Source organism: Octodon degus, unplaced genomic scaffold, assembly GCF_000260255.1.
Source record: "Octodon degus isolate 3935 unplaced genomic scaffold, OctDeg1.0 scaffold00074, whole genome shotgun sequence".
NCBI lineage: Eukaryota > Metazoa > Chordata > Mammalia > Rodentia > Octodontidae > Octodon > Octodon degus.
In genome coordinates this window covers 1,466,329-1,480,450 of record NW_004524650.1, presented here as the reverse complement: position 1 = coordinate 1,480,450, position 14,122 = coordinate 1,466,329, and the positions used below count along the sequence as shown (strand labels likewise).

General features: G+C 36.9%; 1 protein-coding gene across 3 annotated transcripts in view; it reads left to right on the top strand.

Annotated features, from left to right (window-relative positions):
- Positions 1-13,084, top strand: part of Snx7 (sorting nexin 7) — a 110,911-nt gene extending 97,827 nt beyond the window's left edge. Inside the window, exon 9 of one of the 3 annotated variants that reach the window (XM_004635688.2) lies at positions 12,599-13,084. In XM_004635688.2, coding sequence (XP_004635745.1) covers positions 12,599-12,676 — 78 coding nt within the window. In that variant the 3' untranslated portion in view covers positions 12,677-13,084. The remainder of the gene's footprint in view (positions 1-12,598) is intronic. The other 2 variants (XM_023720302.1, XM_004635689.1) reach the window with 2 other exon arrangements.
- The last annotated feature ends 1,038 nt before the right edge of the window (positions 13,085-14,122 follow it).

Below are 14,122 nucleotides of genomic sequence, written 5' to 3'. Positions count from 1 at the left end.
TCAGTAGCTGGGATTGCAGATCTATACCGTTGCATTCTGTGACTTCTGCCATATTTCTAATTTTCACTGTATAGGTAAATTCCTAGAAATTTTGTTTATTAACAGCAAGATAAATAAATTACATTTTTGAATTTTGTGGCAATTTGGATGGAACTATTTTTTCTGTTTGCTGTTTTCATGAAAAGTTGGGCTAAGACTTGTGGAGATACAGTAATTATGTTGAAAATTTCATATGGTGTCTACAAGCATACAAGGCTTTGGCATTGTACAATTTGTAACTCAGCATAGTGACTTGAGGACTTTATTTTAATGAGTATGAATATCTTTACTTACAAAATGCTGAAGGCAATATTGCCTACCTCATCACAGATTTGCCTAGGTATTAGTATATACTTGTAGATGTGTTTGTATGTAGCAGCACATATAAAAATGAAGGAATAAAACCCTTAGAAATAAAGTTCAATATACCCAGTGAGTCACCAAACCTAAGTTGTTTTTAAGCCTGCTAAGTGTCTTTCCTGGAGTCTCAACTGCCATGTCTCTAGCACTAGTCTTACTTGAGCCTAAAATTGCCAATATAGAAAATAGGGTTCAAAGTTACTGTGTGAATCAAAGAAAAGCACCTAACTCAATATCTAGCACAGAATAAGAATTCAAGAAATGGAGGTAATGGGTAGTAATAATAGCTGTACTGGAAACTGGAATTACTCTTCCTATGATGGTGAATCTTTTCTTTGAATACTCCATTTCATAATTATCTTGTAGATATCAAAGTGTGAGGGCAGGTAAAATTCTGTGCTCGCCACATTCCATATTGGGTAGCCAAACAAAATGAAGCAGATTTAAAAATGTGTTATGTGGTCTCATTTACCAACTTGCTGTGAGTCATAGTAACCTCTGGAGACCTTCCATTAGCTCTAGGAAGGATTGATGAACACATGTAATTTAAGCCCTTTATTCCATACAGAGACGATCAGGCTTAGAACAGTAAAAAAATTTGCCTGATGTCCTACTGGGTGACAGAATATCCTCTTACCCCACAGATTGAGAAGATGCTATATTTATTAAATGTGGAAGCATTCATAGGACACTATGAATGGTGTCTACATACCAGTAGTAACAAGTTACTGTAGAAAATGTGATCACATCTGATTGTAGGATTACTGCCTGCTTAAAAGAATTGAAGGAGCATTTACCTTTTCTGGTGGCAGAATAGTATCACCTCCTTTGCTAAGACAGCAAGAGATTTATTTTCCAAGCTAAAAGTTTTGGAGTTAAAGCTTAATTTTCTAAGTATTCCATCTCTGTATTGAGAAGGTACTAAGCCTATGTGCACGAGCAGGCTTTGTTCCTGTTGTATATGTCCCCAGCTCTGCCCACCTCTACCCCAAGCTGTGGTGGCTCCCTAAGAGTTTTGCCCCCAGTGCTGCAGGGGTTACCCTTTAGCTACATGTTAGAGCCATCTAGGGAAAACTTGTGCTTGTATTCTCAGTTGACAGGGATTTGTGAAAAATTTGCTTTTCAGGCACCCCAATATCATGGCTAATGCGGCACTCAGCATATTTATTGGCTTACTTACTTGGAGAGAGGAACAGTCTTTGGAGCACTGAAAGAAACATCCCATTCTCTAAAAGTCAGTTCTCTAAACTAAAATGAAATTAGTTATCAGAGCATTGTTATATCAGATAAGATCACATGAATGGAAAATGATACCTTGGTCAAATGAAAATCACACTATTGTCATTTTTCCTATTATAGTCTGAGAATTGCAGCTCCACAGAGCTACTTGGCACTCTTCAAGATTAGGTCAGCTGGGGCTGGGGAGATAGCTCAGCAGTCTAAGCACCTGCTTGGCAAGCACAAGGACCTGGGTTTGATCGCGGATACTGCACGCCGTCATGCTGGCCCTGAAACAGGGCATGGTGCTGCATACCTGTAATCCTAGAGCTGGGGAGACTGAGACAGGAGGATCACTATGACTCTGAGCTGTATAGCAAAGCCCTGTACCAGATGAATACATAAATAAATAGGATTTAAAAAAAAACAGATTAGGTCAGCAGTGACACTGGGTATATTCTGTTGTGACACTGGGCATTTTGTGTTGTCACACTGATTTGTACAAATGTTAATTATTTTCACTGATTACAATGATTTTAAAAATGAGAAAACTTTGGTACTTGCAGTGCACATCTAAATAAATATAATCACTTTTAAAAAACTAATTTGGGAATAAAGGCACATCTCATTAGTTTCTGAGATTTTTTTTTTTTTGTCAAGTTGATGACTTCATATGCTTCAGTGGTCCCAGTGTTCAGCACGGTGGGTGCTTCCTGAGCGAAGTTGTTCAGCTAAATGAGCTTCTTTTTGATAGAGGTTTTCATACACAGAAGTTTAAAAGAATAGAGAAAACTAAAGAGTGTTATAGATCATGTATTTTTAAAAAGTATATCTATTCATTTGATGTATTTCTAAGATACCAGTTAAGGCATATGAATATTAAATGGATAGGGCAGTTAAATAAATGTTTGCCTTTTTAGTAAAAAAAAAATCTAAGATGCAGAAGGAGACCTTGTAGCATCAGAAGCCCCATATGTCAAGGTCAAATCCTTTGCATTGCAGGTCAGAAAACTTGCTATCAGCCTGAGTGGGACCAGGCCTTTCTATAACTTAACATCCCTAAGTTTAGAAAGCAGCACTAATCAATTTTGATAAAAACCTGCATTTCAGCACTGGTAAATTAATACATCCTTTCTCTATAGTCATCTGCACTTACTGAGGACTTGCTGTGTAGCTGGCACGTGTGACTTAGCCACCTTCAAAGGATACAGGTGCTCCTGGACATAGAGCCTTGTAGGGGCTGTGTAGGGACTTCTCCTACATCCGGATCTTGTAAATACTCTCCTACTAATTCTGTAATCATACAATTCCTTGCCCACCTCTCTTTCCAAAATTCCCCTACTAACCTGTTTTGAAACTGTCTCATTGCTATTTCTTTCTCAATAAAATTAATATAAACAAGCAAACAAAAACTTCTATTAAGTAAAAGAAGGCCAATGACTTGTAATTCAAGAGATTGGTATTTTTATTTACGGATAAACAGTGGCTGCCCCACGAATGAAAGTTGCAGTATTATAAACATAGCTAAACATTTCAACCTCAGTGGAATTCATAATTATCATTGTGAGATTTAAAGAAAGGGATGCTTAAAGCAGCCATCACACTGCCTCACCAAGTAGCCATGTGAATACTTAGCAGTTGTCGTATCATTTCTCTTGCTATCCTATGCTAATTGTTCTATAATATTCAGTATTTCAAATTACAGTAGCCTTTTTTTCTCCCTGTAATCTGGAGACAGTTAATATGTCTCTTTAACTAAATTTTACTGTGAATTTTATTTTTTTCATTTTATACATTTTATTTTTTATTTTATTGAGAAACAAATAGCAATGAGACAGTTTCAAAACTGAACAATAGGATAGTTTCAATTATTAATACATTATACATTGTTATCTTCTTAGTGGTTATCCATAGTAAAAGATGCAAACAGGATATCCTGTCCAAACACTATTAGTACACATATTTCTTCTCATTGATTAAGTAAAAGTAGCTGTGTATCTATCCTAACTTTTCTGTATATACAGATACAAAATGGTCTTTTCTATGTATCCCTTTTTTTTGTTTAGTTCTGTCAGACATGGGCATTCCATTGCATTTAAATACTATAGGTGTGTAAATTCAGCAAAAAAATCCGACACAGTCCAGCAGTCTGCAATAGTAGTGTATTATCCACAGAAGTTGTTGACTTGAGCCTTTCAACATATGAATATGGCTTTACTTTATATACTGGTTTTTATACTTTTCTGCTGGATGGATAAGACCAAGATAAAGCAAGACCTATATAACAAGAAATGTAACTTTTCTGATAAGGTCAGTCAACTCTCCTCAGGATTTATCCTGTAACCCTGTACCGCAGTTTGCAGATCCTTTGTCAGTGTCAGCCATGTGGATGAGTCACGGCCATTGCTTGACCAGTTTGCTCTCTGTGAAAGCCTGAGAGAATGTTTTTTTCTCCAGGTGGCTCTTCTTAGGCACACTCTACATCATCGATCACGTTGCTCTGTGGCCTCATACTCTCCTTGATCAGAAAATTTGGGACAAAACTGAGTTACATGATGTTACAGTACAAGTTCTCATATGTCCTGAGTCTTCACTGACCTTGAAAGGCTAGGAGCAAAGTGTTAGCTGTCCTTGTAGCCCTTCTATTTCTCTAATTTTGGATCTGCAAATGTAGGTTGTTAACCCTCCAGAAGAGAAGCTTATTATTACCCTACAACGTATGCAGATGGGTTTAACCTCACTATCTATCTGAATATCAAACATCTTAGGCATAACATGGCACAGACATTTTCCATCAAGTATTGATATGTTAAACTTTAAGTCCCTACAGAACATGAAGAAAAAAAATTTAGAAATGAAAAATGTTTGAAGAGTATGAATAAACAATTACATATTTTTACAAATAAATTTAGAAATCTAACCATATACAGCATTGTGGCAGGACAGACCTGTCACATTTTTCCCCTTATTTTTTTTAATTTATTACCATTTTTTAAAACAAACATTTACTTGAGAGACAATGTGGTAATAATTGGTATGTCATGACAAGAAGTACGTAATTGGAGACCAGAATGACAGACATTCTAAGCGTGACCCTTCTATTACACATTGCTGTCTTCAGTGCAGTTGCTTGGTTCACAGGTATCAGCATATTTAGTTAGTCAGGCTGAGAATCCTACTAATTAACTGCTAGTTTCAAAAACCTGCTGATGTTTTTCAGAATCATTGCCTTCCCCATCTTGTGTGTATAAATGTATGGCTTTGCCCCTGACATGTATCCCAGCTTTTACCCTTGCCCTTTCCTTATTATTCAATCATCAAGTTATCACTTTCCTTTTAATTGTGTTATAAATTTCTATTTGTATTTCTTCTTTTGAGTTCTTATACTAGGGTGACCATATGATATTTACACATGTGGATCTTGTTTATTTCACTTATGAGTATATCTTCAAGTGGCATCCACTTAAGTATGAAGGCTTCAATTTTATCATCCTTTATAGCTCACTAATACTCCATTTATAAAAATACCACAACTTTTCAACCATTCCTCATGAGACAGGCATCTTGGTTGTTTCCAAGATTTGCTCTTCCTTTTCTATATTTTGGAGGTGCATCATTAGAGATTTTATTTGTTCCCATTCTCTTTTCCTAATGTGTGAGGTCACGCCTATAAATTTCCCTCTAAGAACTGCTTTCATCACATCCTATAAATTCTGATACTTTGTGGTTGAATTTTCATTGAATTGTAGGTATTGTTCAATTTCTTGTTTAATTTCATCTGTGACCCATTGATTGCTGAGTAGAGTGTTGTTTAATTTCCATCTGTTAGTTTTGTTTTTTTTTTCTGGTTTCTTTTGTCATTTATTTCCAGTTTCAGTGCACTGTGGTCAGATAATATGCATGGGATAATTTTCTTGCATGTACTTAAGCATAACCTATGGACTAGTATGTAGTCTACTTTAGAAAATGCCCCATGTGCAACTGAAAAAAATGTTTATTCAGCTGTGGTTCGGTGGAACACTATATATGTCAACCAATCCATTTGTTCCAAGTTCTGATTCAGTTCTGCTCCTTGTTTGCTAATTTTTTGTCTGGTTGACCTATCTTTTTTTTGGATAAGGGGGTATTAAAGTCTCCTGTTAAGATTGTGGTATTGGATATTAGAATTTTCATATCCATTAAGATTTATATACTTGGGTGCTCCCGTGTTTGATGCATAGATATATATGAGTGTTACCTCTTCCTCTTGAATTTTTCTCCTAGCCAACATATAGTGGTCTTCTTTATTTTGTTTAGTCATTCTTGGTTTGAAGTTGAGACTGTCTGAGAATAGGATTGCTACCCCTGCTTTTTTCTGAGGTGCTGGGGCATGTAGTATTGTGTTCCATCCTTTGACTTTCAGCCTATGAATGCCTTTATGAGTTAAATGTGTTTCGTGTATACAGCATATTGTTGGATTTTGTTTCCTAATCCACTGTGCCACTTTATTTCTATTAATTGGTGAATTGAGTCCATTTACGTTGATAGTTCTAATTGAAATGTGTTGACTTACAATTGACATGTTATTTACCTGGTGTTATTTACTCCTTTTTGTCATATGTTTAATTGTTTGCCCTATCTAGTGGGTTCCTTCTTTTCTCATTCATGGAGTTCTGATCATTTTCTTCTCTCTCTAGAATATCTTTTAGTAGTCTGTGTAGGGTTGGCTTTCTTATCATGAAATTCTTTAGTTGTACTTTGTCGTGGAAATATTTTACTTCTCCATCAAACTTGAAAGAGAGTTGATAGGCTATAGTAGTCTATAGCCTACTTGCAGGCTATAGTAGTCTGGGCTGGAATTTGTTTTCATAGAGGACTTGAAGTATTCTGCTACATGCTCTTCTTGCCTTCATGGTTTGTGAAGAGAAATTGGCTGTAATTCTAATGGATTTTTCTTTGAATTTGATCTTCTTTTCTCTAGCTGCTTTCAGTATATTATTCTTGTGCTGGATTTCTGGGATCTTGACTATTACATGTCTCAGTGTGTTTTTAATTGGGTTGAAGTTATTTGGCGTTCTGTATGCTTCGTTTACCTGAATGTCAGATTGTTTCCTCATATTTGGGAAGTTTTCTGCTATTCCTTCTGCCATATTGTTTTTATATCATTTGTATTGACTCTATCTTTCTCACTGATGCCTATTAGTCTCAAATTTTTCATCTTTGCATCGTCTTGGAGGTGATGAATTATTTTTTTCCTGCATTCTAGTTGTTTTTTAGAGATCTTTTCTTACCTTTTCACTAGCTGCACCAGCATCTTAAGATCTGAAACTCTGTCTTCACTTTCACTCAAATGGTTTTGCAGTCTTGTGATTGAGAATTTAAGTTCCTCTATATCTCTTTAACTCTGCTTCATGCAATCTATTTCTTTCCTGTATTGCTCATTCAAGGAATCCATCATTTTTCTAATCTCCTCTGGTTTTTTTTTTTATCAATGTCTTCTTTAGAAGCAGTTATTAATTCTTTTACTGCAGTTTTTTTCAGATTGTGCTTTCTCCATATGTTTCTGTATTTAATTCTTTGCTTCAGATGCTCTGAATTCAGAGATTTCTTTTTTTATTTCAGAAATTGATTCTGCTGAGTTCCTCTATACATTTCTGCTATTGTTTCTTTACTGCCAGTGCTATTAATTCATACATTTCAGCTGAGCTAGTGTCCTCTGCACTTGTTCTGGGTGGGCTCGAAGCCTGAGAATGCATTTTGCTCCTTCTTTTTGTCATTTCATATAGCACTGACCTATGACTTTTGGTGTAGAGCTTTGGTGCCGTTATAACCTTAGTAGCTAATGAAATTCAGGTACAGATCTATTTAGTTTGAGTTTATCCAGTTATGCCTGGCTTGGGTCTAGCTGTTGTGTTCAGCCCCTTCCTGCTGTAGCCCTTGGAAGTGAACCTGCGGTGCCCCTCTGTTGTGCCCCTGGCCAAGGAGGTGCAGGGGAGCCTAGAACCTCTCCCACATGCTAGGGGCCTGGGCTTGGGCTGGTTCTGGGGGTCCTGAGAGTGTCACAGAAGTTCTCGTTCACTAGGCAGGCTTAGGTGCTGGGGCTCCGGAGGGGTAGAGGGGTCCCAAGGGTATAGCAGAGGGTCTCATTCACGTGGCATGCCTGGGTTTTGGTGCAGAGATGTCCCATGGAGTCAGGGAAGTCAGAAGCTCTCCCACACACTTGCAGGACCTGGGCTGGACTGGTTCTGGTGGTCCACAGAGCTTCGCAGAATGTCTCACTCACCTGGCAGGCTTGGGAGCAGCGGTTCCAGAGGTGGAGGAGTCCTGAGGGCATAGCAGGGGGTCTCACTCATGCTGTGTGCCTGGGTTTTGGTCTGGAGAGGTCACTGTCAATTTTAAAAGTTGCTTAGAAGTAAAAATGTTAATTCATAACACAGATAGGTGTGGGTGACTACTTCAATCTTACAGCCTTTCTCAAAATGGAATAGTGGAAGCAAGAAGGGTCAGTGTCAGAGGATTGTTCCCCTGTGGACGAACGGTACCTTTGGTGCAATTTTGATCACATATTTTACATGAATTCTTAACAGGACAGGCAGTTCAAAAGTTTATTTTGAATTTTACCTTGTGGGTGCTCAAAAGTTCATTTAAGTAACGGTATCGCAGTTACGAAAATGATGTAGAATCTTGTGAGAGCAGTGATTTCTTCAGGCTGCCATGCAGGGTTAATGGCTATGAGATTATGTGTGGATTTAGAGAGCAGAGACCAGAAGCTGTAGTAGAGGGTGGCTTGCAAGGTTCACGGGGTCTTCCTAAGTGTGAAGTTTGGCTCTGCTCTGCCTCAGCTGGTTGGTCCCACTTAGAATTCTGTTTGCTTTGTTTTTCAAAAATTGTGTCTAGGTTTTTCAGTTACAGCCTGGTATTCTTGCATTTTATTTTCCTTTTAGGCTTGAAATCTGATGATGAAGATTTATGAGCCTTTCTAAAAATGAGTGTTTATTTCTTTTTCTTTTGGCATTAGACAACGAAAACAAAAGAAATAAAATGCTAATTACAATACGCCTAGGGTACTTGTGCTTGATTCAGATGGATATGGCAAGTAGGTGAAATGCAGCACTGCAGCAGTCCCAAGTGTCACCCAATGACCCTGGTAACGCTGGATGCCAGCAGCTGCTGGGCACAGCTGTTCCTGGGTGTCCCCATCGAGGGCCAGCTGGTGCTGGACACTGTAGGTGGACTCCACCAGCTGCTTATCCCTGCTACAGATCGTCATTGGCTGCTCGTTTCTGGAGCTCACTGCTATTAATAGCTCTGAGTACATTTTTGTTTTCTTTTGGAAACAACTGCTCTGTCCATACTCCTCAGGATAAAAGTCTCAGTAGACTTGGAGGACTTTTGGAGTCCACACTACTCAAGAAATAAATCATGAGCAAGTTTATAGGACACCAAAGTGAGTATTTTAGTAGGGCCTGTCCCATAGCACAGGGGTCCAGGAGGGAGCCCTGGAGAGTGGTGCTTATATAGCAGTTTGCAGGCCTGGAGTGAGGGGCGGGCTGCAGCCAGGGACTCTTCTGGAAGGCTTGCTATGCATGTCGGGTATGCAGAGAAGAGCCCAGATCCCACCTTTCCTTATCTTAGTCACTCCAGGAAGCCCTTTCTTCAAAAGTGCAACAGTGTGATCTGAAGTGGCAGGACTTGGGAAGGCCATCACACTGCCTGGCTGCACTCATGTTGGAAAATGGCAGTGTGATAGCCAGGGGAGGCACTGGGGCAAACTGAGCCAGCCCACTGGGATGCGAGGGGAACAGAGGGAATGGGATGGGGGCAGATGGCAGACAGCTGCTGGCTAAGCCACGCCCTTCTCCAGCTGACAGGAAAAACTAGTCAGCTGCTGCTTGTCTGCCTCACTAATATGTTTTATGTGTGTATATGGTGTGGTTGGATTTTCTGAAGGTGTTCTTCCTCAGTAAAAGGAAGTTCTAGCCCTAATTTGTGACAGTTTAAAAAAATAAAGAATAGACACTGGAACTTGGCAAATGTTTTATCAGTGTCTATTGGGATGACCTTGTGTTTAATGTAGTTGTCCATATTGATTACTATTTGAATATGAATACGATTTTGCATTCCTGGCAGAAACCTATTTAGTAGAGATACACAATTCATTATATAGTCTGATGGCTTTTCATTGCCAAAATTTTGTTTATAGCTCTGTATCTATATATATTCATGAAATTGGTCTATAGCATTCTTCTCTTGTAATGTCTTTAGTTTGGATTATAATGCTTTTTCCTGTGTCTTCAATTCTCTGGAAAAGTTTTTGTAGAATTAGTAGCTTTTCTTTCTGTAGCTCATAGAATTAATCAAGGCCGACTTAGGGAGCTGAGGTTGTCCTTGTGAGAAAATGTTGAACTGTAGATTCAAATTCAGTTGGGTTATCTGTTTCCTCTCAGTGAGTTTTAACCCCTTTTGATTATGGCAGGCAGGCCCCACGTTCTTCACCTGTTTCTTTCTTCAGTAGAATCAGAGCTGATGTTCCCTGTTTTTATTCCTTGCTCTTTGTAGTTCGTATCATCTCTCTTTTATACCATCAGAGTGGCTAAAAACATGTCAGTTTATTAATCTCAACATTTACTTTTACTAATTTTTCTCTATTCTTTCTCATTGATTCTCACCCTGATCTTTACTTTCTTTTCTACTTTCTGTTTACCTCGAGTTTAATATATTTGGGTTTTGTTATTGTCATTTTAGTTTTCAAGGTAGAAATCAAAGACAATGACTTGAGTCTTTTTCTCTAACGTAGGTGTTCATTGCTATGTTTCTCTGTATATTACTGTAGTGGCCTTTAGTGCTATAACAAATGTTGGAATATGCTGGATTTTCATTTTCATTCAGTTGAAAATGCTTTATAATTTCTCTTTTCATATCTCCTTTGACATGGGTTATTGTATTGTTTAGCTTTTATGTATTTTGGGATTTTCCATATGTCTTTCCTTTACAGATTTCCTATATAATTCCATTATGTTTGAGAACATACTTCATAGGGCTTGAGTTGTTTAAAAATCAGTAAGAGATTTTGTGTGGCTGAGACTATGCTTGGTCTTGGTAAGTGGTACTTATATACATGAAAGAAAGTATGTTCTGCTTTTGTTTCATAAATATCAGTTAGGTTAACCTTAATAATATTCATATCCAAATCCTATGGTTGTTTTTCTCCACATATTCCAGACGTGAGAGAGGAGAAGAAATCACTATAGCTGTATGTCTGTCACTCTCCTTATCTGTCTCTCAGTTTTTGTTTCATCTATTTTAAATCTCTGATATAAGCATTTTCAATTATGTTGTATAGATGAGTTAGCCCTTTTATAATTATGAAATCATGATTTATCTTTGTTGATAATCTTTAGTTGAAATGTTTGATGTTAATGTAGCCTCCTAGCTATTCTTTTGATCGATTACATGTTCTTTAAATTGTAGCCATCTTGTATCCTTATATTTAAAAAGTTCATAAGAAATTAAGTAAAACAGATAGGACTTTTTTTTTTTTACTTGCTACACAATCTGCACCTTTTATTGGAGTGCTTATCCTTTAGAAATTTATTTTTTATTATAATTTTCTTTTATTTTGGAGAGTAAAAATCAAAAACAAGAAAAACAAAAGTACAGAAACAGGGTAACATACAACAATACATATATTATAGCTTTTCAGAGCCAGAATAGCTGATTAACAATGAATAATATATTATCTATTTTTAATGGCAAATCTGTTGCTTAGATTAACAGATACAGTTATGCAAGAAGGGACATAGGATTGAATATTATCACATTCTTTCAAGAAATCTTAAAGTTTTACTGTCTCTTTTATTGTCTTTTTCTAAAGAATTTACTTTAAAGAGTGTAGGAATAATTGATATGACATTAGAAACGATACACATTTAGAAGACCAAGATGACAGGCATTTCAAGCATAGTTTTGTTATTACACATTGCTGTCCTCCCTGTATTGCAGGTATCTGGACACAGAGTCAAGGTGAGAATTCTATACATTAACTGCTATTTTTATAAAACTGATGGAAACTCTTAGTACAGTCACTTCATCCATCTTGTATATATGCTTCCATGCTTTCCATGCTTTCGCCCCTACCATTTTTCCTGTTTTCTCCTTTCTCTCCTCATCATTGTTTAATCCTTAAATCTGTTACACTTCTCAGGTTTTATTTCTTCTTTTGGGCCTTTAGACATTTAAATTAACTCTTGATATGATTAGGTTCCACTGTATTATCTTGCTGTTTGTCTTTGTCTCATATATTCACTGCTTGCATTTTCTTCCTCTTATCTTCTTTTAGATTAATAGACATTTTTACATGATTTATGTCTTTTGTTGGTGTATTAAGTATATTCGTTGCTTTGTTATTTTCATTCTTTAAAGGCTTGCCACTGAGCCCTAACAGCTCGTCAAAATATAGTAGTTGATAACTTTTTCAGGACTTGCTGTTGTGCTTATGCTAGACATCTGCACAGAATTTTTTCAGATTACATACACTTATTTTTCACAGTTGTTTAAGTGGTAAGTAATATCACGAACCTAATTTATAGCTCAAGAATCTATTTAAAAAGTGAAATCACAACCCGCACTTGAGGTAGTGAGTTTCACATCTAGCTTAGGCACACCTGTACTGTTATTCCTCTCTAGATGCCTAATGCCTGCTCCTTAGACATGAATGAGTCCATCTTTTGCTGTATAACGTGGAGCCCTATTTTCTTTCCTGACAATGGGGTAAATTGTGGCTTAGTCCCAATAATCTATGTTAACCTTTAAATCACTTTCCTCTTATTGGATAATAGCATCCTTCATTAAGGATTGAAATACGTAGGATACAGGGATTCTGGCAAGCTGACGGGAGACAAGGAGACGGCTTGTTGTGGGAGCAGATGTGTCAGGGTTTATTGATCCTTCTAGCACTGAAGGTAAACTGCTATTGATCTCATGGTGTCTTTCCATTTTTCAGTGCCTTGCTACATGGGAATCTTTCCTTACATCACAGACTGACCTTCACTTGGAAGAAGACTCTGAAGATAAACTTTAATCCCACTGAGGACTTATGTTTGATGTTTGGGAGACAGAATCTTTGAACCAAAGTTATTCTTTTTGGATCAGCTGTGTCCTTCGTAATATGGATGGAACACATTTTACACTATCTGGAAAACCAACAACTTGAAAACTCAGGTATACCAGATCGTTGATGTGAATTTGGAGCTATGTCTATCTATCAATCTATATGGATCTATTATATGATATACATTAATATAGATATATAGGTCTATTATATTATACAGATAGATATATGTATCTATATTGATAAAGAGTTAGCTTTAATTATGTTCTAAAATTTATGTGCCAATAACTGCATAGAGTTTTTTTCTTAAATATATGATTGTGGAACATGAGATTTTAAATATAAAGACTCAGTTTTAATAAAAAAATTCATATGAAATGTCTGGCTGTGTTGTGCTATTTTTCTGCTATAGCTCTAGCCCCTAAAACAGACTCCAGTGTCAATTTCTAGGTTAACAAACATGTTATGCATTCGTTTTGATTTCATTGTAGTTTTCTCTGAAATACTTAAGAATTTAAATGATTTACCATTATTAAAAATAACTTCAAAAATTGACTTGTTCAAAGTTAACTGACTTAAAAGACATTTAGAAAGTAAATTTAAATTATTTGAGATATTAGTAAGAAGTATTTATGGATCGTACTCCTGCTAGTAAATCCATCTCTCTCTGCACATTTCACAGATCACTCCAAGCTTTCATTTTTTAAGCTGTACAGTGTAAGTCCAGCTGGCTGTCTCCATTCCATTCACCTTCTTAATTGTCTGCCTTCTGCAAGGCGCTTTGTCAGTGTTAAGTATTATAGTGATAGACAAGACACACTTGCCCTAGTGCTGGTCCTTGCCTGCAGTGCCGGGCTCAGGCATGCGGATCACAATGGCAAGCCTTCCTTCAGCAATTTAGTGAGATGCTATCTCAAAATTTGCAAAATGGCTTAAAATATAGCTCAGGATAAAGGTTCTGGGTTCAACCCCACTACGAAAAAAAAAAAAAAAAGTAAGACTCAATTCAGACAGCTTACATTCTAATGGTAACAATATATGAAGTGATTTCATGATGGATTTATGTTCCTATGTGTTCATTTCTCTTTGGCCTGTACTTGAGAGTGGGACTGCTAGGGTATTTCATTGTATTTAACCATTTGAGAATTGCCAGATAATTCTCCAAGTTGGCTGCATCAATAACACACCAATACCATGTGAAGGTTTCAGTGTCCACAACCCCACCAGCACTTGTTATTACTTGAAGTTTTTTGGTTTTTGTTTTTTGTTTTTTTTTATTATAGCCATTCTGGTGGTATGAAGTAGCACCTCATTGCCATTTTTATTTGTGTGTCTCTACTGCCTTCTTTTATGTGCTGTTGGACACCTTTTCATATCCTTATTAGTCATAATCAAATGAATATACGTTTAAGATAA